We start from the raw sequence: 23054 nt of genomic DNA on the forward strand, positions 1-23054 counted from the left end.
CAGCTCTGAAATTTCCATGTACATGTGCATTTCCTCTTCCCACAGAGAAGGGCAGAGAGAAGACATGTTGAAGGGTCAAAGATGTTAGCTTTAGGAAATCTAATGGAGCCTACAAGGGTTAGACACATATCTGATTGTGGGGGGCAGGGAGGGATCTGAAAGGAACAATGCCCAGCCCACCCTAATGCTCAACCCATTTCCTCATTTGTATGAGCCCTAAAATGGTTACATCAGGTATATTATTCTACATCTTGGGCACTTCTGCTCTAAGATTCTGCTCCTTTCCCTCCTGACCCTGACCATAAGCTTGTCCCAGAGTGTTTCAGCAGATTGCCCCCAGGAGCTGCCTCTTCTTATCTTCTATTTGTTAAGATTTCTTAGGCTCCACGGGCTCTGACCCACTCATCTTCACACTCTGGGCTGAAATTCAATCTATTAGTTACGCAGACTCATGATCTGCAATTATTTTCCTGTAAAACACGCAAATACACAAATGAACATAACCCACAGGTGAAAATGGATGCTAGAAGATAGATACTGCAAAGCAACACGACCACACACAAAGCAAAAAGTGCCCATGTGTATGCTGTGCACTGCCTTGCAGTTCTGCATATAACTTGGTATGACCATCCCTGGCACTTATCTGTATAATAAATGTGCAAGTTGTGATTTCTCCTAAATCAGAAAACATGCAAACAGGGACTGCCTTATCACCACCTGCTGTGTCCCCTCTACCCCCACCCCCACCCCACAGCACAGGCACACCCACCTACACTCTCATGCACATACACTCAAACACATTCACAGGCTCACGCACACCCAGCTTCTCCCCCGCCCGGTGCTTCTGTTGCCATAGCAAGCGTGCGCCCAGGCTGCTCCCCTCCCTACACCTCCTCTTCCCCACCTCCCCACCCGCCTCCCCCGCCCGCCCCAGACCTGGCCCCTGCTAGCTTTCCTTCTGATTGGACCACGCTCTCTCATTATGCTAATCGCTTGCGTAGGGTCCGGGGCCAGCAGGCTGACGTCATCAGGCACTGTGGCAGCAGCAGCTGCTGGGGGAGGGGGGTGGGGGGGAGGAGGGAGGAGGCGGGGAGGATTGAGAGAGCGAGCAAGAGAGAGAGAGAAGAGGGAGGAGAGGGGGGCTCGGAGAGAGCACGGGAAGGGAGCCGGGGCAGAGGAAAGGAGCCAGAGAGAGAGAAAGAGAACACAGCGGGACCCGCCCCCCTTTTCCTCTTGCCCCCCCCGCCCCCCGCAGCGAGGGCAGCAAGACCCGGTGGGCGGGCGTGTGGCCCCCGGGCAGCTGGGGGGGTGGGGGGCGGGGTCGGGGAGGGGGGAGGGGGGACATGGCCGCGGTGCCCAACGGAGTATCGGCGCCTCCAGCCGGCCCCGGCCCCGGCTTCAGCACCACGGACAGCGGCGGCGGAGGAGGAGGAGGTGGTGGTGGTGGTGGTGGCGGTGGCGGCGGGGGCTCGGGCAGGATGACCGGGCTCAGCCCTGGGCACGGCCCCGGCCCCGTGATCCCTATGAAGGACCACGACGCCATCAAGCTGTTTGTGGGGCAGATTCCCCGGAACCTGGAGGAGAAGGATCTCAAGCCCCTGTTTGAGGAGTTCGGCAAAATCTACGAGCTGACGGTGCTGAAGGACAGGTTCACGGGTGTGCACAAAGGTGGGCTGCCGAAACGGACCCCCAGTCATTCTGGAGCCCCTCACATCAGACCTCCAACCTACCCCAACTCCAGATCCCTCACTACCCTACCCTGTACTCCAGATGCCGGACATCCACCCCACTAGACACCCTCAAAACCCCTAAACTTCCCACTCCGGTCCTTGAATCACACCCACTCCAGAATCTGTCCACCACACTCTGGACACCCCTACACGTGACCCTTAACCCCATTTCCATTATTAACACCCTGAGAATCCCCATTCCTCCCCTTCTCCAGAGCCTTGGATCACTCAAAGATATCCAAACCTCTCCTGCATCCTCTACTTTGGACTCTAAAACCCCCCAGACGCTCCCCTGTTTTACCCTTTTAGTGGATTCCTTAGAACCCAGAAATCTACACCAACCATGATATTCCCAACCCCTATTCCGCATCCCTTTGGATCTTGCCACTCTCAAACCCCAACCCTAACACCTTTTTCATCTCAGGTCTTAACTTATCTTCTGGACCTCAGTAATTTAGAATCTTAAACCTTCCTTCTGAACCCTCAAAACCCTATTTTGACCCCCGAGTATAAACCATTCCTTGGTACCTTTGGACTTCAATTTGAGACTGCTTCTTTGATTCTCAGACCCCAACTCCAATTCCTCCAACCCAGGCCTTGAACTTCCTCTACCAAACATAAAATATGACCCTCACAATTTCCAAAACCCAAGGCTCCCACTTATAGATTTATGAGACCTAACCTAACCCCTTGCCTCCCACTGCCCAATATTTTTAGTCTAAGTTCCAGTCCCCTTTCAGGACCCAAATATACTCCTGACCAAACCCCAAAAGCCTTTAGCCCAATAGCCTCAGATTCCAGCTTGGAAAACTGACCTCTCAACCCAGACCCCCTACTGCCTTTAAACTCCTGACTCTATCAACTGCCCCTAGATTCCCTTAAGCCTACCTCACTCCCTCATACTTCCATTTATCTTGTAATCCAGTCCTTGAATGTCTCCCTTATCCTCTCCCTCTACTCCCCTTGTGCTTTCTTCTCTGCACCCCCTTGCTCCTCCCTCTCCACCTTCTAAATCCTCTTTATCTCACCCTGATTCTCCCCCTTCCCTTCCCCACCTCCCTCAGAAACTCATCCTGAGGCTGGATTTGGGGCTTGGAAAAGTGAAGGGAGTTAGCTTGAGTGGTTTTAGTTGAGAAAGGGTCAAGCATATAAGAGGAAGCAGATGGTCTGTGTCTTCAAACACCTGCTCACCTGCCTGTCACACCTCATGACATTTCCTCCAACCCCCACCCCTTCCAGACCATTAACAGGCCCCAGGGAGCTCAACTGGAATGGGTTGGAGAGGGGGCTGGGGCTGCCTTCTTGGCCACACCCCTTCATCTGGGTGGGGTATGTGGGAGGGAGGAAGGAGGCTTGTTTACATCCAGGGAAAAAGTCTGCCCAGGGAAGTGAGAAGAAACAAGTGCATGAAGTCACTCACCCAGCTCAGGCTAGGGAGAGTGAGGGGCTAGAACCTGGGAGGCAAGTTGTTGGCATCCTGTGGCCTTTGAGTTCTGTAGTATCTGTGGGAAGGAACCCATAAACACTTCCTAATTATTTTCTTCAGACAGCATGTTAAAGGGGAAGTGTTTTGTGAGCTTTTTTCCTCTGAAAAGGCCGAGAGGAGAGAGGCCCAAGGGCTGCAGTTGAGCCATGAGCAAAGGAACCTTTGATTGAGATGGGAAGTGGTATGTCAGAGTCCCCTGCTCTACACCCTCCCCTGTTCAGCTTAAACAGCTTCTCTTGGGAGCAGGGGAGCTTCCCTTAGTGGGAAGACTCCTGAGAAGTGGCAGTGATGACACCACAGGATGGCTGAGGCAGGGGAGGGGCATCTCTCACTTTCCTTTCCTCCCAAGGAGTTAACTTCCTTCCCATTTCTGTGCTGCCCCAGGCTCCAAAGAAAGAATAAAAATACTGTGTAATAGGAGGGGCCCTTCCTCATCCAAGCCAAGTTCCTTCTAAAAGCCACCATATGGCTATATGACCCTGCCTATCTTCCTGTGCATCCATACCTTCTTCCTTCTCTCCCACTCTCCCTCTTTCCCTCCATCTATCCATTCATAATTATCATTTTGCATCATCTATCCATTTAATTCTTTCTGCCTATCCATTCATATTTCCCTCTATCCATCTATCTTTCTGTCTAATTGTCTTTCCATTTGGCTTTTTGTCCATTTTTCAATATGTCCAATTATCTTTCTATATAGCAGTGCTTCTTCCAGCTTGTGTTTCTGGCTGTCCCATTATACATCCATCTATTTGTCTGCCTTCTTAACTGACTCTCTGGCTATCTATCTATGCATCCACCTGTCTATCTCTGTCTCCCTATCACACATATGCATATAGCCTTCTTTTCCAAAAAGGGAACTAAATGTCTGGGACTCCTGGTGAAACTCAAATACAAGAGACTACTTCAGCTGAAACATGCTCTAAGCCATCCATAAGAAAGACCCTTTGCTTTCCAGTATTGGTGGGGCCCCATTGAACCTTTTCTGATATCTGAGATCATGATCATGGAGGCAGCTAATACACATTTGATTAGAATCAGAGATTCAGATAGTATTGGACATAAAATCCATTGCTCAAGCTGCCTAATGCAGAGGAATTCTGTCTGGGGCAGATAGCCCTGTTTTCTAGTTTCAGGAGTATGCTTGGGAAAGATCTTGTCTGTCAGATACACTCAAAAGGGACTCACTTAAAATCCTCATTTTTCAAGCACTAAAACCCATACTAATTTATACCTAATATTCCCCCTTGGATCATGAAGTAAAATTGTTATATAAGGGAGACATCCGGGTATAGTAGGGGGAAAAATAAGCCTAGGAGTGAGGCTATCTGAGCTCTGGCATTGGTCTGACCACTCCTGAGCTACATGATCTTAAGATTCTCCTCTCTGAGCCTCAGTTTTCTCACCTGTAAAATGGAAATCATAAACTATTGCCTGTCTTTCTCATGGAAACTAAACTCATTAAAGGTGAGTTGGGCTTTTGCTCAGTTTTCACGTTTGATGTGAAAAGCGTCTTGAAGAATGGCAAAGGACTATGTGAATATCAACTATCACTTTTATTAATTAAGAGTTAGCTGTGTGGTCTCAGTGAAATCTTTGTAGCTTTCTGGACCTCAGTTTCTTCATCTGTAAACTGAGAGTGTTGGACTAGATGTCTTCTAAGACTCCCTGGAGCTCTAAGATTCTTTTAATTATTTAACACTTCATTCGCTCAGCAAACAGCTAAATACCTACTTTGAGTAAAGGACTTTGCTAGATACTGAAGAAGATACAAAATTTAAATAGTATATGGTCCCTGCCCTCACAGAGCTTATAGTTCTTTAACACAAATAATTACATAGTAAGTTATTATGGGACTCGTGTATTAGAGAGGTGTAAACCACGAATCAAACAGGGAAAGTCATCCTAATCTAGAGAGATCACAGTAGGCTTCATGGAGGAGGTGGCATTTGAATTAGACCTTAAAATGTGGGTAAGAACTCATGAGGAGAAGAAGGGGAGGAAGCATATTTCATTTGCTTGAAACAGCATGAGTAAACTTGGTGGGCATGGGAGCACATGGTATGTTGAGCAGACAGAGAGGAATCCAATTTGTCTAGAGCACTGAGTTGATGTAAGGAAGTAATTTAGTAATGAAATGATAGGAAAGATAAGGTGGTACTAACTGTGGAAGGTTTTGAATGTAAGGCAAAGCATGAACTTTACCCAATAGGCAATGGGAAGCCACTGAAGATTTTTGTACAGAAAATAACATGACCAGATAGATTTATCAGTAAGAAATATTATTCTGGTAGCTATATGAAGGATGGATTGTGTGGTACAAGGAAGAAGACATGCGAGAGGTCTATTGCTAATAAATGGTAAAAAAAAAAAAAGGCAGGGGCGTACTATATAATGCAATGGGAGGAAGAAGAAAGGGTGAATATTTCAGGGGTATAATTGACAGACCTTGATAACTGCATAGATATGAGACATGAGACAGTGTAAGACCAAAGGCTATGAGCTTAGGAAATGGGGTAAATGGTGCCATAGGCAGCAATAATGAAATCAGAAGGAAAATCAGATTTTAGGGAAAAAACACAAAGTTTGGTTTTAGACATGTTGAATTTGAGATGCTGGTGAAAACATCTATGTGGAAATGCACATTAAGGTCTGGGGTTCAGAACTAGAATTTCAAATATCAGAGTCCTCTGTACAGGAACAGAAGAAGGCCATGGGTAGACCCTTGGAGAACAACCACATGAAGGGATCCCTATGCCATTACACTCAGGGTCTTAAGGGGAAGAAGTAATGTTTTGATCTGAAATGGTAAATTGTATTTCTGGAAATCAGGACAAGCAATGTCATTTAATATCATCCAACTTGCAAGATACAATTTGAGAGTTTCTATTTTCTTTCCCACGATTTAAAAAAAGTTGAACACACTAATGATTTTTCCTCTCAATCTTTGGCTCAGTGAAATAAATAAGCATAAGAATGTCTGAAGATTGTTAAACAAACACCAAGTAAGACAGTTTCTGTTGGCTTCTATGTATTTGACTTGTCTGTTATCTCTGCTCTGAATTGCTCTCATCTCTCACCCCTCACCACTGAGTTCATTCTGTTTGAAGTTGACCTGATTGCACTTGTTTAGAGTCATTAATACTTAATCGTCTAGCAGTTTTAATTGTGCCAATATTAAAAATGCATCCATGTCAATTTCATTCATTAAATATTTACCTTTTCCTGAAAGGAAGTTGTTTGCTGTTGTAATATCGCTTTAAAGGGGCCAAAACGTGACCCCATAGAACATGGAAAAGGGGAAGTGGGGTTCCCATACTGCAAGTGTCAAGGATGACTGATAGGATCAGCCTGTTTTCAAAATGTTATTGAGGCGAGTGATGTGGCCAAGTTGGACCTGAGAGGAGAAAGAACCTTTGGGGTCACTCTTCCTAATTCATTTTCTAAATATTGAGCTCCCTAGCTTTAGTGGCTGCTCTTGAGGAGAAAGTATAGAGAAGCAGGACCAAGAAAGCCAGACCTAACCTGGAATGCCTCATTGCCATCCTGCCATCTGCCTTCCTCAGAACCTTCCACAGGCTATCCAACAGATCCCCAATCCCCAACCTAGACTCCATTTTTTATTGTCAGGAACATTTTGTTCTATCATGGAAGTGGGAGGGGGGAGGTGTAGAAGGAGAAACATAGTGAGAGGAGGAAAAGTTAACCTTATCACCTCCAGCTGCTGCATCTTGGTCCTAAGATGAAAATTCTGACATTTAGCCTCTAGAACAGATCTGGTTAACGGAGAAGAGGCAGTGAAGAAAGTGAGTCAAAACATCTAAAAACAGAACAAGGAGAGGTAGATGTGAATGGAGGGCAAGGAGAGAGAAAACAGCACCTGCTCTATTCACTTCAGTGTGAGCAAAACAGAGAGCGAAATGATAGAAATTCACTGTTGTCTGTATACATACAATATCAAAGATGAACACATACAAACACTCTCTCATATAGTGCTTAGCACAGTGCTTCTCACATAGTAGGCACTTAATAGATGCTTATTGACTGGCTGACAGACATATATGCACAGTCACAAACAGACACCCACAACACAAGTATATTCATATGCAGTCTGTCTTACAGAGTAGTTGTACACACACAGTTGTGTAAATATACAATTGAACTTTCTCTTACACATAATCAAATATGGGAGAGTAAGGGGTAAATAAGCATTTATTTAGTGCCTGCTATGTGCCAGGCACTGTGCTAAGCACTTTTTATAAATATTATCTTATTTGATTCTCACAACAACCCAGAGAGGTAGGTGCTATTATTATCCCCATATTACACTTAGGAAACTGAGGCAAGCAGAGATTAAGTGACTTGCCCAGGGTCACACAGCTAATAAGTATCTGAGGCCAGATGTAAACTCAGGACTTCCTGACTCCAGGCCCAGCCTTCTAACCAACCACTGTACCACCTAGCTTCCCTTAACCTAAAAAGTCATGAATTCATAAACCTAGTCTTAGAATGTTAAAGCTGGGAAGCACTTTAAAGATCATCTAACTTAGCCCTCTCATTATTTAGGTAAGGAAACTGAAGTCCAGAGATTGGAAGAGATCAGACAACCTGTGGATGATAGAGAGCTTTTCTTTGACAAGGAAGTTAATAGCAAGGTCCCACCAATGTTGACTATTCAGTCATCTTCTATCTTGTAGCCCTGTAATTTCCTCTCCCCAGTCCCAGTGGACATCTTTCCATTTATCTGACAGTCACCCACTGACAAAAATGTAGACACAGTCACATATTATCATGAGCAGTTACACACATGTTTATCCATCACACAGACTCCACAGGAATTAGGAAATAAAGTGAAATATCCTAAAGAGAAAAATAAAAGATACACCTAGTCATCCATTCTACAAGAGTCATCAATATAGATTCTCTCCCCCTACTTCTTCTCTACTCATTCATTCAATTCCTTATAATATGGTTTCTTTCCCCACTACTCTACTCAAACTGCTTTCCTTAAGATCACTATGACACTTTATCACTAAACCAAATGGATTTGTTGTCCTCATTTTCTTTAGCCCCTCTGAAGCATTTGACATTGTAGACTACCCATTTTTTGGACATCTCTCTTCCTCCTCATTTTCCAACACCAAATTCTCACAGTTCTCTTCCTACTTCTCTGATCACTTCCTCTTTTCCACTTATCTCTTTTGATGGTTCCTCATCCTTCTCTCATCCCTTAGGTATGGTATTCCCCAAGTTTCCTGCCAAGAATTCTCTTCTTTTTTCTCCATATTTTGACCATTGCAGATCTACCCCTCTCCCATGCCTTTAATTATCACCTCTATGCTCTTGATACTCAAATATGTATCTCCAACCCCAACCTCTCAAAGCTCTAGTTCTAAATTTCAGACTATTTGTTGGACATCTCTCCCTGGATATTCCACTGACGTTTCAAATTTAACATGCCTAAAACGAAATTCATCATTCCCATTTTTTAGAATTGCCCCTCCCACATCTTTTCTATATGTATTGATGGTGCTCCCATTTTCCCAGTCTCCCAGGCTTCAAAATTGGAACCTTGCATTTATCTTTGACCCTTCAAAGAATCACAGAATTTGAATTGAGAGGAACCCAAGTAGCCATCCAGTCCAACCTATACATAAAAGGAATTCTCACCACAGCATATTTAACAAGTTATTTAGACTCTTCTTTTTTAATATTTTATTTTTTTTCAGTTTCACATAAAAACAGTTTTAACATTCATTTTTTAACATTTTGAGTTCCCAATTCTCTCTCTCCCTCCTCATTGAGAAAGCAAGCAATTTGACATAGGTTATACATGTGTGGTCATGAAAAAACATTTTCATATTAGCTGTGTTGTGAAAGAAAACACAGACTAAAAAAGAAAAAGAAAGTTTTTTTAAGTGTGTTTTGATCTGCATTCAGGCTTTATCAGTTCTTTCTCTGGAGGTGGATAGTATTTTTCATAAGTCCTCCAGATTTGTCTTGGAGCATTGTATTGCTGAGAACAGATAAGTCATTCACAGTTGGTCATCATACGATATTGCTGTTACTGTGTACACTGTCCTCCTGTTTCTGCTCACTTCATTTTGTGTCAGTTTATATAAGATTTTGCAGGTTTTTCTGAGAGCTCATCATTTCTTATAATACAATAGTATTTTATTACAATCACATAACAATTTATTAAGCCATTCCCCATTTGATGGGCATCCCCTCAATTTCCAATTTTTTGCCACCACTAAAAGACTTGCTATAAATATTTTTGTATTTATAGGTCCTTTTCCTTGCTTTTTATCTCTTTGGGATAAAGATCTGGTAGTGGTATTGCTGGGTCAAGGGTATACATGGTTTCATAGCTCTTTGGACATAATTCCAAATTGCTCTCCAGAATGGTTGGATCAGTTCACAATTCCATCAAAGGTGCTTTAGTGTTCCTATTTTCCCACATACCCTCCAACATTTGTCATTTTCCTTTCCTGTCATATTAGCCAATTTTATAGGTGTGAGGTGGTACCTCAGAGTTGTTTTAATTTGCATTTCTCTAGTCAATAGTGATTTAGAACATTTTTTCATATGACAATAGATAGCTTTAATTTCTTCATCTGAAAACTGCCGGTTCATATCTTTTGACCATTTGTCAATTAGGGAATGACTTGTGTTCTTATAAATATGACTCAATTCTCTATATATTTGAGAAATAACTTTATCAGAGAAATTTGCTATAAAGTTTTTTCACAATTATGATTACTAACTGGAAGTCATGCCCCTTCTCCCAATTGCTCAGCCTTGCATGCTGCCCCCCATCTTCCCTTCCACTGTAAATGCTATTTCATGCTTCTTTTATGTGAGACGATTTACCCCATTTTACCTCTCTTCCCTCTTCTTTCAGTGCATCCCTCTTTCTCACCCCTTAATTTTATGTTTTTAGATGTCATCTCATCATAGTCAACTCACACCAATGCCCTCTGTCTATTTATGCTCCTTCTAATTGCCCTAATAATCAGAAAGTTCTTAGGAGTTATAAGTATCATCTTCCCATATATGAATGTAAGCAATTCAACCTTATGGAATCCTTTATAATTTCTCTTTGCCTTTTTATGCTTCTCTTGAGTCTTATATTCAGCTCTGGCCTTTTCATCAGGAATGCTTGAAAGTCTTCTATCTTGTTGAATATCCATTTTTCCTCTGAAGCATTATACTCAGTTTTGCTGGGTAGGTGATTCTTGGTTGTAATCCTAGCTCCTTTGTCCTCTGGAATATCATATTCCAAGCCCTCCAATACTTTAATGTAGAAGCAGTTAAATCTTATATGATCCTGACTGTGGCTCCACAATATATGAATTGTTTCTTTCTGACTGCTTGCAATATTTTCTCCTTGGCCTGGGAGCTCTGGAATTCAGGAAGTGATTGGTGTATTCTTTTCATTTCTATTTTACCTTCTGGTTCTAGGCTATCAGGGCAGTTTTCATTGATAATTTCTTAAAATGTGATGAATAGGCTCTTTTTAAAAAAAAATTGTGGCTTTCAGGTAGTCCAATAATTCTTAAGTTATCTCTCCTTGATCTATTTTCCAGCTCAGTTTTTTTATATTTTTTCTTTCTTTTTATTTTGTTTATTGTTCTTGGTGTCTCATGGAGTCGTTAGCTTCCTCTTGCCTGAGTCTAATTTTTAAGGATTTATTTTCTGCAATAAGCTTTTTACCTCCTTTTCCATTTGGCCAACTCTACTTTTTCAGGACTTGCTTGAATCAGTGAATTTTTGTGCTTCTTTTATTTTAGCCTATTCTGTTTTCTTAGGTGTTATTTACTTCAGTATTTCTTGTGCCTGCTTTACCAAGCTATTGACACTTTTTTATGATTCTCTTGTGTTGTTTTCATTTATTTTCTCAATTTTCCCTCTGCCTCTCTTATTTTATTTTTAAAAGCCCTTGTGAGCTATTCTAGGAATTCTTTTGGGGCCTGAGACCAATTCACATTTTTTCTTTGAGGCTTTGGGTGTAGCTGTTTTGACTTTGTTGAATTCTTCTGAGTTTGTGTTTTGATCTTCCATGTCACTGTAGTAACTTTCTATGGTTTGGGGTGGGTTTTTTTTTTTGTAGTTTTCTCATTTTTCCTTGACTTTTAACTTTATTTTAAAGTTGGGCTCTCCTCCTGAGGTGGAGGGGGCACTGTTCCATGCTTCAGGTTTTTCATGCTACTGTTTTCAGAACTAGTTCTGGGGGATCTGTAAGTTTTCAGTCCTTCTAAGGTGGTATGACCTAAAGAGAGATGTGGTCACTGCTTTCCTGGCCTGTGCTCTGATCTGTGAGTGACCACAAGCACTCTTTTCCACTCTGGAACTGTGACCAAGGAATGGTGACCAGTCTGTGTTGGGAGAGGAAGTTCATCAATGCGTAGTCCCTTACTCCAATTAAATCACAATCAATTTTTAACGTGCTTTCTAAATGTGGAATTAAATGGGAAAATGCTTGAGTCCTTCCCACAGATACAAGATGTTTGAGTCCCTCATCACCAATAGTCTTTTAGACATTGTGAATTGAATATGCTATAAGCATCTCAAACTCAGCATGTGTAAAATGGAACTCATTATCTTTCTTTTTCTAATACATTTCTTAGTTAACAAGCTTTTATTTTCTCTTTTTCCCCTCTCCTCCCCAATGGAAAAAGAAAAAGTAAACTCTTGTAACAAATATGTATAGTCAATCAGGAAAAAACCTCCTACATTGGTCATGTTCAAAAAAATGTGTATCTTATTCTGCATATTGAATTCATCACATCTCTGTTAGGAGATGGGTAGCATGCTTCATCACTAGTACTCTTAGATCATGGTTGATCATGGTGTTCATCAGAGTTTCTAAGCCTTTCAAATTTGTTCATTTTCATGCTTTTGTTTTATCATAAATTTTTCTTCTGGCTCTGATCACTTCATTCTGCATCCATTCATATGAGTCTTCTCAGGTGTCTCTGAAACCCTCTTTTTAATTACTTCTTATAGCACAAAAACATTTTATTACATTAATATACCACAATTTGCTTAGCCATTCACCAATGAAACATCTCCTTAGCCTCCGGGTCTTTACCATCACAAAAAGAACCACTATAAATATGATTTTATATATTGTTCATTTTCCTCTTTCTTTGATCTCTTTGGGAATATAGGCCTAGTAGTGTTTATCCTGGGTCAAGGGATATGCACAGTATAGTACCTTTAGGGGCATAATTCCAAATTGCTTTCCAAAATGGCTGGTCCAATTCACAGATCAATTGATGTACTTGTATTCCCCCAGCTCCTCAAACATTTAACATTTTTTGGTTTTTGTCAACTTTGTCAATCTTATGAGGTAGAAATCAACATTGCTTTGATGTGCATTTATTAGCGATTTGAAGCTTTGTTTCACATAGCTATTGATAACTTGGATTTCTTCACTTGGGAATTGCCTGTTCGTGTCCTTTCATGATAAATCATCAGTTAGGGAATATATGTTATTCTTATAAATTTGAATCAGTTCCATATCTATCTTAGAAATGAGAACCTTATCAGATAAAATTGCCACAAAATTCTTTTCCCCAGTTACCTATTTACCTTATAATCTTAACTGCATTGTTTTTTGTGCAAAAAAACCTTTTTAATTTTATGTAATTAATATTGTCCATTTTATCTTTTATGATGCTCTGTGTCTCATTTCATTACAAACTCTTCTCCATTCATATATTCAAAAGGCAATTGTTTCTTTTCTCCTCTAATTTGTTTGTGGTATTTTATATCTATGTCATATATCCATTTGGAGCTAACAAAGCAAAAATTAGCATGCTTGTGGCTACAGTGAGGATATTCCTCAGTTGCTATGGCTGCAGTACATGGTGTGAAGTGATGATCTAAACCTAATTTCTGCCAGCCTGTTTTAGGGTTTTCCAAAAGGGTTTTGTCCAATAGTGAAGCCAGAACCCATTATCTTTCTCTCAAAATCCTCCTGTATTCCCAACTTTTCTGTTACTGTCCAGGGTACCACCATCTTACAAGTCACTCAGGCTTGCAACCTCGGTCTTGACTCCTCAATCTCATTCACTCGATATATCCAATCTGTTGTAATAAAAATCTGTTGCAAAAAAATGTTGGTGATAAAAATAATAATAGCTAGCATTCAAGGTTTATAAACTGCTTTACAAATATTATCTCATTTTATTATTACAACAACCCTCTGAGGCAGGATTTTACAAACCTATTTTACTACCTGGTTAATATTCTTAGTGTACTATTATAATCACATCAATTCACAAACCTTCAATAACTTCTTATTGCCTACTGAATAAAGTATGAAGCCCTAACTCAGGCATTCAAGGCCTTCTGCAATTTGGCTCTAATCTACCTGTCTAGTCTTTTACTATTCTCTTTCACATAGTCTATATTCTAGTCAAAGTGGATCATACTTCATCCCTAATCCTTATCCTGCCCTCTCTCATTTCTAGCTTTGCTCATACTGTCTCCCACACCTAGAATTGATCCCAACTCAATTTCCATTTGTTGAAGTCCTTTCCTTCCTTCCAGACTCGGCTCACATACCACCTCTTCCATGAAGCTTACCCTGATGCCACACCACACCACCAAATGAAAGTGATTTTACAATTTCCAAAGAAAAAAACAGGCATACCAAAGTTATTTGACTTGCCCAGGGTCACACAGCTAGTAAGTGTTTGAGGCAGGATTTGAATGCAGGTTTTTCTGATTCTAGGTAGGGTGTCCTATCCAGTGTACCACCTAGCTGCCTAAAGTCTTGTTAAGTGTTGTCAAGCCTTGTTTGTTCTACTTTCATTGTCAAATATTCTTGCATATGTCCCCTTCTCTCCACTGATGAAACTGTCACTCTAATATAAGCCCTTATCTTATATGTACCTCTTACCTATTGAAATATCTTTCTACTTGGACTCCCTGCCTTAAGTCTCTCTCCTATCCAATCCATCCTCCACATCCACCAGCTACCCAAATGATGTCCCTAAAGCATAGGTTTGACCATGTCACCTCCTCCCCCCATACTCAGTAAGCTCCAGTGGCTCCTTAACACAACCAAGATGAAATATAAAGTCCTTCATTTGACATTTAAAGCCTTTTAAAATTTTCCTACCTTTTTAGTCTTGTTGCACTTTGCTCTCCTCCATGCCCTTCGTGATATGCACTACTTGAAGCTCTTTATCTCCCAACTCCAAAAGGAATCCCCTCCTTTCTCACCTCCACCTCTCAGCTTCTGTGACTTCCTTCAAGACACATCTCAAATTCTGTCTTCTACAGAAGTCTTTTTCATACCCTATCTCTATTCCTTATAGTGCCTTACCTCTGAGAGTACCTTCCATATACTTTGTATGTATCATATATGTATGTAAGCATTTGCACATTGTCTCCTGCACTAAAATGTGAGGTCCTTGAAGGTAGACACGTTGTTTTTGCCTCTCATTCTATCCCCAGCCTTTAGCCAGTGACTGATGTAAGAGCTTAATAAATGCTTGTTGATTGATTAATCTGGCAAATGAGCCCTAGTGTGCTAACTCCTTTCAGGAAGAGAAAGAATAGGGACAGGAGGAGGTAAAAGGAAATAAAGAGTGCATGGAAGTGAGGTGTGGAGACAATCATCTTGGTTCTCTATCAGAAAAGTAATCATTCTTTCACCAGTGGCAACCTTAGGCCAGAGATTTCCTCAACCAGTCTCAGAGGTTTGTCCAGCCAAGTTCCACCTTCTTATCTCTATTTCTGGCTTCTCCATCAGCAGTCCTTTCTGCTCTCCCCAGTCCTCACCCTCCCTTAGGAGTCCCAAGTCTGATAGATGGGACAAGTGTTCATTAGGGAGGCAATGTTGGATTGTGGAGGGTTCACCGACATGAAAATGAAGTTGTGACAGCAATAGAGGGAGCAGCCCAGGAACCAGGAAGATTTGGGCAAAATTCAAAGTTTATGTATAAGTACATGGGTGGGGGAGCAAGCATAATGACTCTTCTGGGATCCACCACCACAGCCCTTCCAGATGTTCAAACTCCCTCTTCAACATCTCTAAGTCCAGCTTCCTGCACTGAGAACCTTGGAGGGAAAGGGGAGGTATAAAGAAATAGGGAAGAGCAGATACTAGATGGGACTGGCTACCTGGGGAAACTTATACTCTAAGAACTAGGAGACAAAGAGATTGGAAGTAGGAGAGGCTACTGGGAAGAAAAGAAGGGAGAGAGGAAATCAAACTTAGTTTTGGAAATAGCTTAAGCCTGACTAGCCATGTGACCTTCAACAGAGAATATCTTAAAGGAGATTACCAAAGACTTGGTAATTAGGGGTTGGGGTTAGAAGGACTGGTAGCTTTGGGTTACTTGTGACCCAAATTTATGACCCCTATGAGAATATCTATGTTTGTGAAGGTACTGTGAGTGTATGCTATATGCACATACATGGATGTGTTGCAGCAGGGTCAAGACACAGGCAGGAGAGGATGGGTTCTGAGGCGGATGAACTGGGCACTGGTGACATCCTCAGGAAGATACCTGGAGGTTGAGTTCAATTCAACAAACATTAATTAAGTGCCTACTATGTGTCAGGTTCTATGATAGGTACTGGGGATACAGGAACAACAGTGAAAGGAGGATGAGGCACTTGAGAAGATCCTTGAAAAGAGTTAAGTCGAAGAGGCAGAGGTGAGGTAGAAGCATTCTGGGCTTAAGGGCATGGAGGCTGGAGATGGGGGTCAGTAGAGTGCGCGAGAGAGAGCAATGTGAGACAAATGAAGGACCAATCACTCTGGCATCTCAAGTGGATGTGCTGCATCAAGGAAGGCTTCCTAAAGCAGGTGATCTTTGTTTAGGGAGATGACATTGAGTGACACAATAGGCCCTATCTGCTAGAGGGAGCTGAACAGACTGAATGAATTCAGGTGTCCTGGGGAGACGGTCTACCTGTATTGTGTAGCACGAGCAGTGTTGAAGACACACATGACGTCAAGAACACTGCGCATGCGCGGGCAGGTAAGAGGACCTAGGGTTTTCACAGAGACATCTGGAGGGACTCCATGTTCCCTGACATGTTCCATCCTTTCCTCCACAGGCTGTGCCTTCCTCACATATTGCGCCCGGGACTCAGCCCTCAAAGCCCAAAGTGCACTGCATGAGCAGAAGACCCTGCCAGGGGTAAGTCATAAATCATTGGAGGGTGGGAGAGGGAACTGGAGTGTCAACTTGGTGATCGCTTCAGGGTAGAGATGATGCGTGAGCCTTGAGAAGGCTCAGGACTTGTTCTGAGTTAAGATGGGCATTGAAGGCTGGATGATGGAGCAGGATAAGTTGATCCCTTCCCCTGAGAGTCCTGGGCTTAGTTGTGTGTTTGGTTTTCATTCTTCAGATCAGAGGTTCTTTACCTTTTTTTGTATTATGTATGAACCCTTTTGGCAATCTGGTGAAGCCTATAGACCTCTTCTCAGAATAATAAATGCACACAATAAAATATGTACAATTATACAAAGGAAGCCAATTATATTGAAATAAAGTTATCAAAATATTTTTAAATAATTCATTCACCCCAGGTTAGGAAACTCTATACCAGAGCCATCTCAGCCCTATGGCCTAAATATCATGTATCCATGATTCGATCCCAACCTTCCTGATGATAGAGCAGCACCTGGGGCAGGAAGGGGTGGGAGGGTGGGGAGAGAAGTGGAATGAGTAAAGGTTGAGATCTGTCCACCTTGACTTGGGTTTGGGGGTAAAGAGGAGGAAGGACCTTTGGAACCCTAGCACTCAGATCCCAATATTGGATGTTGCCCTGGAAGAGTCACCTGCTGGTAGATGTGAAGATATCATTGGGGCCTTAGAATTTGCTCAGAAGGGAGCTCAGAACAGTTTGAGAGCTCCCCTAAGCATATTCCCAGCTCCTCCAACCCTGTTTGTCATCCCATCACAATTTCCTCCTCCCAGCAAAAGTCACTGGGAATGTCCCTTGGCCACAATCTGAAGAATGATGGATACCTTCTCTGTGGAAGGAAGTGCTTGTATGTTTTATTTGTGGCCAGCCCTGATTTGGTCAACAATTCAACAAACATTAAACAAAATACAGAGAATGATCTAGGTTTCAAGTAGCAGGGGAATAATGTCCCTCATCACAAAATTAGGCATCCCCTTTGTGGAGGTCCACTGATCCTTAAACCCTTAAAGATGACTGGAAGCAGGAGAGAAAGATCATGGAATCAAGAAATGCTAGAAGGCACCTTAGAGGTCACCTATGCTTCCAAAATCCTCATTTGAAAGATTAAGAAACCAAAGCCCAGAGAGTTAAAATGACTTACCTACAGTCACACACCTAAGAAGTGGCAGAGCTATGATCATAGGTGTAGAGCTAGGAGGAACCTTTGAGACCATCATTTTACAGCTGATGAAACTAGATTTGAATCTAGGTCCTTGACTCCAAATCTCACATTCTTCTACTGTGCAAGGGATACGTGTAGAAAACTAAAGGTTCTGGGACAAGAACTTTCCCTTCAAGTAGAAGTGGTAACGGAGTATCAGACTCTAAGAAGTCCAGCTCTAGCTCCATGAAACATTCATGTGCTAGAATTGCTTATGCTAGGCCAGGAATTTGTGTTCCTATCTTGTCCCTAAAATGTTCCTACTCCCTCAGATGACATATTTCCTCCAGAGTGAATTTTATCATTTGTTTGTTTTTTTACTTATTTGTTTGTTTGTTTATTGTGTTCCCAGTCATGGGCTAGACATTGGTGGGGAAACCAGAAGAGAAGACATGATCCAGGGCCTCAGGGGCCTTATGATCTTGTCAGGAAGACAAAACATAGATGTAATGGTTCATTGGAAATTTGCCTTAAGTGTCACATACTATCTATATAACATTGAGTGAGCCACTTAACTTCTTGGTCTGTTTCTTCATCAACCAAACAAAAGGGTTGGACTAGATTACCTCTAATTTTCATTCTACCTCAAGGTAGATTATCTTATGATCATTCAGCAACATGAATGGTAATACTATAGGAAGTCAGAAAAAAAGAGATCAGTGTAACCTAGAGTAGTCGAGGAAGCTTCCTAGTGAATGTAGACCTTGACGATCGTGTAGGAACTGAATAGGAAGGAAGATAAGGAGACGGCGTTCCAAGTAAAGCAAGCAGCATGAAGAAAGATGCAGAGAGGCACATGAGGAAATAATGAATGGATTAGCCAGACTGGAATAAAAGGTGTATATGGGAAGTACAGGAAATAAGGTTTGAAAGGTGTTCAAATTTTAGATAGTCAGAGATAGAAAGGACATGAGACATCTAATTTAAGCCTCTAGTTTTAAAAATAAAGAAACTAAGATCCAGAGAGGTGAAACTTTTTGAATAAATTTATCTTGCCTTCTTTCTGTTAGGGTCTGTAACTCTCTGTGCTTGAGGAGGCCTTGAATGCCAGGCTAAGAGTTTGGACTTTGCACAAAAGGAAGCAGGGATCCAAAAAGAGTCTTTATCGCAGGAGTGACCTGATCAGATCTATGCATAGAGAAGAGAGTGATCTGTGTGATTTCTGGCTCTGATCCTGACACCACCCTAGTATCAGAGATTCAGAACAAGAAGGAACTTTAGAGGTCATTTAGTCCAACCCTCTCATTTTAGAGATGAGAAAAGTGAAACCTAACAAGGTTAAGGGACTCAGCCAAGGCCACAAAAATAGCAAGGTGCAGAATCAGGATCCAAACCCAGGTCCCCTGACTCCGTAACCACTGGACTATAGCTTCTTTCTATCTCAGGTTAGTTCTGGCTGGGCTTCAGAGACCTGTAATGATCAATAGAGCCACAAAGACCAAATGGATTCAGAGTTAGGATGGGATGTCCATTTCAAAAGAACCACTTCCAGTGAATGAGGGTACAAGCAGAGGGAAGGGGTCCAGTAGCGATGACTAAGCTTCTTTAAAGATTCCTGACTGTTACCACCATCCATTGTGTTAGGAGCTCAGTCTTTGGCCAGAAGCAGTTTCTACTCTATCCTGAAGCTCCAAGAAAATGGATCTTACATAGAAAGCATTTAAAGTGGATTTGGGGGCAACCTGGCATGCTGTAATGGAAAGAGCCAAGCACTTGGAGTTAAAAGACCTGGGTTTGAGCTTAGCTCTGCCACTAATTAGCTGTGTGACCTTAGGAAAGTCACAACTGAGGGCTCAGTTTCCTAATGTAGAATTTAGATGAACTCTAAGGTATTTAAGGCATCTTCTAATATTCTGTGACTTGGAGAGGTATGAGAGGAGGAGTCAGCTAGGTGGGTGTCTCCTAATGTTTCCCTTCTTCAAGACCATAAATAACCTACGTCAGCATCATCACAACCCAAAAGCTGAGGGTCCCCCAGCTAGGGCTATGGCCTTAGAGCCAGTAGCTTCAACGAATACTTATTGTCTACCAAATTAAGTTCAAATACCTTAGCCTGGAGCTCATCACATCAGTTTCCAATATCCACCAAGAGACTTAGGCCTGGAGTCCTGAGTGCAAAAGAAGCTGTTTGCCTTTGTGTTTTGAGAAATCTGGGGCCCAAACTTTATCCCAGAAATACAGGGAAATGCAGAGTCTGGCTGCATCTACCTTAAAAGATACCATCTCCCCAATAAGACTATTCAGGCCCAAAGGCCCCTGTTCTCCAGGGCCAAAATGTGGCATTGATTCCCTCTGGACTCCACTCTACTTGGATTTATCTGGGTTTCAACCTTCTGAGCTTAACAAAGTGAAAATAAATATTTAATTATTCTCCTAAATAAAAATCGATGACTCTGCCAGTCTGCAGAGTAAATGGTATGGGCTATCAATCTTTTCCAAGCTTGGCCAGAGGGAAGTCATGGGAACAGACAGGAGCTGTACTAAGCCATGCCCTAGGAAATCAAAAATTAAATACGGGGAAGGGAAGGAAGGAAAGAGGAAAGCAGCTGATCCCTGAGAAGACCCCTAAGCCCAAGACTTTTCTCTGGCCATTGTCACTGCAAATCCTATGTGTACCCTGTAGATCTGGCTTCATCTGAACGATGACATCATGAATTATCTCCATTTTCTTGCAGATTTTGCATATGTTGAAGGCACATTAGGGCAGTGGGAGTGAAGAGATGAGTGAGTCTGAGGGACATGTATTTTGTTTGTATGGGACAGGGTGTATATATAACTTCACCTGTAAACATGTTAATGGAGGGAGAGGTGACATCCTAAATAGGGGGGTAGGAGAATGAGTGGAATGTACAGATGCCCATATAGGAGTTCGTGTGTAGTATGGGCCTCCCATCGGTTTCATAGCAGTGTTTCCTAGGTAAAGTGGGAGGGGAGCAGGCAGGCCAGTATGGTTTTCAAGAAATCCCTTCCCTACACTAGGGTCCCCCTTACTGAGCTCAGAGCAGTCCCTCCCCCAGAGTCAGGAACAAAAGAATTTCCTTTCCTCCCTTGTCACCCCCTTGCCTTCTCTTTCTAGCTGTTCACCTGTGCTGAGGACCAGATAACCTTGGACCACTCAGTTATCCTATCTAGGGGAGGCCTGATTATTGACTTTTCCTATTTGACAGACATAGCTTCTGAGGCTCAAAGATGGGGCTTCTGGAGCATGGGGACCCACAGTTCCCAGAAACACTGAGTCCAAGTGGGCCCTTTTCCTCTTTGCTCTTTGTTCTCATGATGACAGTCAGTGACACAAAACATCAGATCAGTATCCCATATCACCCAGGTCAAACTTAGAAAGCTGTGCAGTTTGTTAGGGCCAAGCCCTTAGCACAAAGGGGTCAAGGAAACACTCCCATATGTTTTATCCTCTACTCTCACTGAGCCAAAAGCCCCCAAAGTTTAAACTTCTACTACCTACCACATGACCAAGATATTTTATCTCCTAGCAATACATTTCTGTAGTTATCTTTGACACAAAAGTTTCATCCACTATAGTGAGACCAACTCAAATTAGCAAGTGTTATTGCTGGGGATCCCATGTGTATCCTTCACATCTGGTTTCTGCCTACCAGGAAGATGGCAGGGGAAAAATGCTAATATGGTCTTTGGCTGCATGAAGAAAGGCATAGTGTCCAGGATTAGGGAGATGGTAATCCTCTTGTACTCTCCCTGGTCAGACTTCATCTGAAGCATCACGTTCTCTTTTAGGTGCCATATTTTAGAAAGAAGGAAAGCAGCCAGGAAATTGAAAGGCCTCAAGATCATATCAAAGAAGATCATCTAAATGAAATAGAAAAGTTTAACTTGAAAAAGAGAAGTCTTAGTGGAGGCAGGGATTGATAAAAGGAGCATGATAGTTGTCCGAAAGTATTTGAGTAGAAAAAAAGATTAGACCTGTTTTACTTGGCCCCAGAGAACAAAAACAGGAATTATGGATGGAAGTTGTGACGAGGCAAATTTAGGTTTTGTGTAAGGAAAACAATTTCAATTCTCATGAAGCAGAATTGGCTACTTCAATATGTCATCAGTTTCTCCCAACTGGAAATCTTTGAGCAATGACTTTGAGCAATAACTACTTGTAGAGAAAATTCTTTTTCAGATATAGATTGGACTAGACGGCCTCTGAAATCCCTTCCTACTCTGTGATTTTGTCTACACTGAGCATCTGCTCTGAAGAGAAGATAGAAAGGACAAGGGAAGTCTTTAGAAAGGTCATAGTTTGGTTGGAAAGAGAAAACATGGATGAAATCATTAGGGTCCTAGGTAAGGTAATATATGCCATGTCACATCCTGAGTATTATCAGAGGTCAGAGAAGACAGAAGATAGAATAGGGAAGAGTTCTTAGTGGAAATGACCCTTGAGCTGAATGTTGAAAGGGGAGGTAGAAATGTATTTCAGGAAGGGGAAACAGAAACAGCAGAAAAATCATAGCTAAGCATGGTGTGTTCGTGGAAAGTGGGGTGGCCAACTTTCTGGGAGTGCAGGCTATTTTTTAGGGAGTAAAAGGAAAGCAAACTAGGTAAGGAAGTTAGAGCTACATTGTAAAGGGCCTTGAAAATGTCTGAGTCAAGGCAGATTCTTAAGTATTGAACTTCAACATTCTAAACTTTTCTTCCTCCATCCCTATAAACCTTTCCAATACTCCTCTCATTTGCACCAGTCTTAAAGATGAAGTGGCTCTGTTCATTCTCAAAGCTAATTTTCTATCTCATGCCCTCAATCTGATCATCCGATCCTCTCCTCTCCTCCATGACCTTGCTCTAATGATCATTCCCTCTATGTCCCTCATACATCATCATTTCTTCCCCTCTATTAGTTCCTTTCCTTCGGTATGCAAATATGGTCTGGTCTGCACCATCCTTAAAAAAATCAAAGCAAAAATCTTTTCATTGACTCTACTCCTCCCTCAATCTATGATTCTATTTCTCTTCCCTTTCACTGCCAACTTACAGGAAAAAAAATTCTCTCTTCATGTCCTCTCCACCCAGTCACTTCTTAACCCTCTATACTCTTATTTCTATCTATGTCTTCAAGGTAGCCAAAATCAATGACTTTTTGTCATCCTTCTTGATCTCTCTGAAGCATTTGAAGCTTTGGACCACTCTTACCCCTCTTCCTTCTTGCCTCCCTTGGCTTTTGGTGACACTGTACTCTCATTTTCTCCTCCACTTTTTCTGGTGACTCTGCCTCTGTCTCCTGCTCCTAAAAGTGAATTCCCTCAAGGATGTCCTTAAGTCCTCTCCTCTTTTTCCTCTGTGATCTTTCTCTTTCTGATCAAACCTACTTCCATGCCTGCATTGATCACCTATATACAGATGAATTCTAGATACTTATGCCCAACATCTCAGAGGTTCAGTCACAGATTTCAAACTGCTATTTGGTCCGCCCTACTTAGATGTCTTGTTGGCACCTCAA

At 42.1% G+C, this 23054-nt stretch overlaps 1 protein-coding gene across 1 annotated transcript in view; it reads left to right on the top strand.

Moving 5' to 3' along the window:
- Nucleotides 1–1343: 1343 nt before the first annotated feature.
- CELF6 (CUGBP Elav-like family member 6) overlaps nucleotides 1344–23054 on the top strand; it is a 98680-nt gene continuing 76969 nt past the window's right edge. Inside the window, exons 1-2 of the mRNA XM_036735639.1 lie at nucleotides 1344–1668; nucleotides 16303–16385. Of these exons, the coding sequence (XP_036591534.1) occupies nucleotides 1344–1668; nucleotides 16303–16385 (408 nt within the window). The remainder of the gene's footprint in view (nucleotides 1669–16302; nucleotides 16386–23054) is intronic.

The sequence above is a fragment of the Trichosurus vulpecula genome, chromosome 8 (assembly GCF_011100635.1).
Source record: "Trichosurus vulpecula isolate mTriVul1 chromosome 8, mTriVul1.pri, whole genome shotgun sequence".
NCBI lineage: Eukaryota > Metazoa > Chordata > Mammalia > Diprotodontia > Phalangeridae > Trichosurus > Trichosurus vulpecula.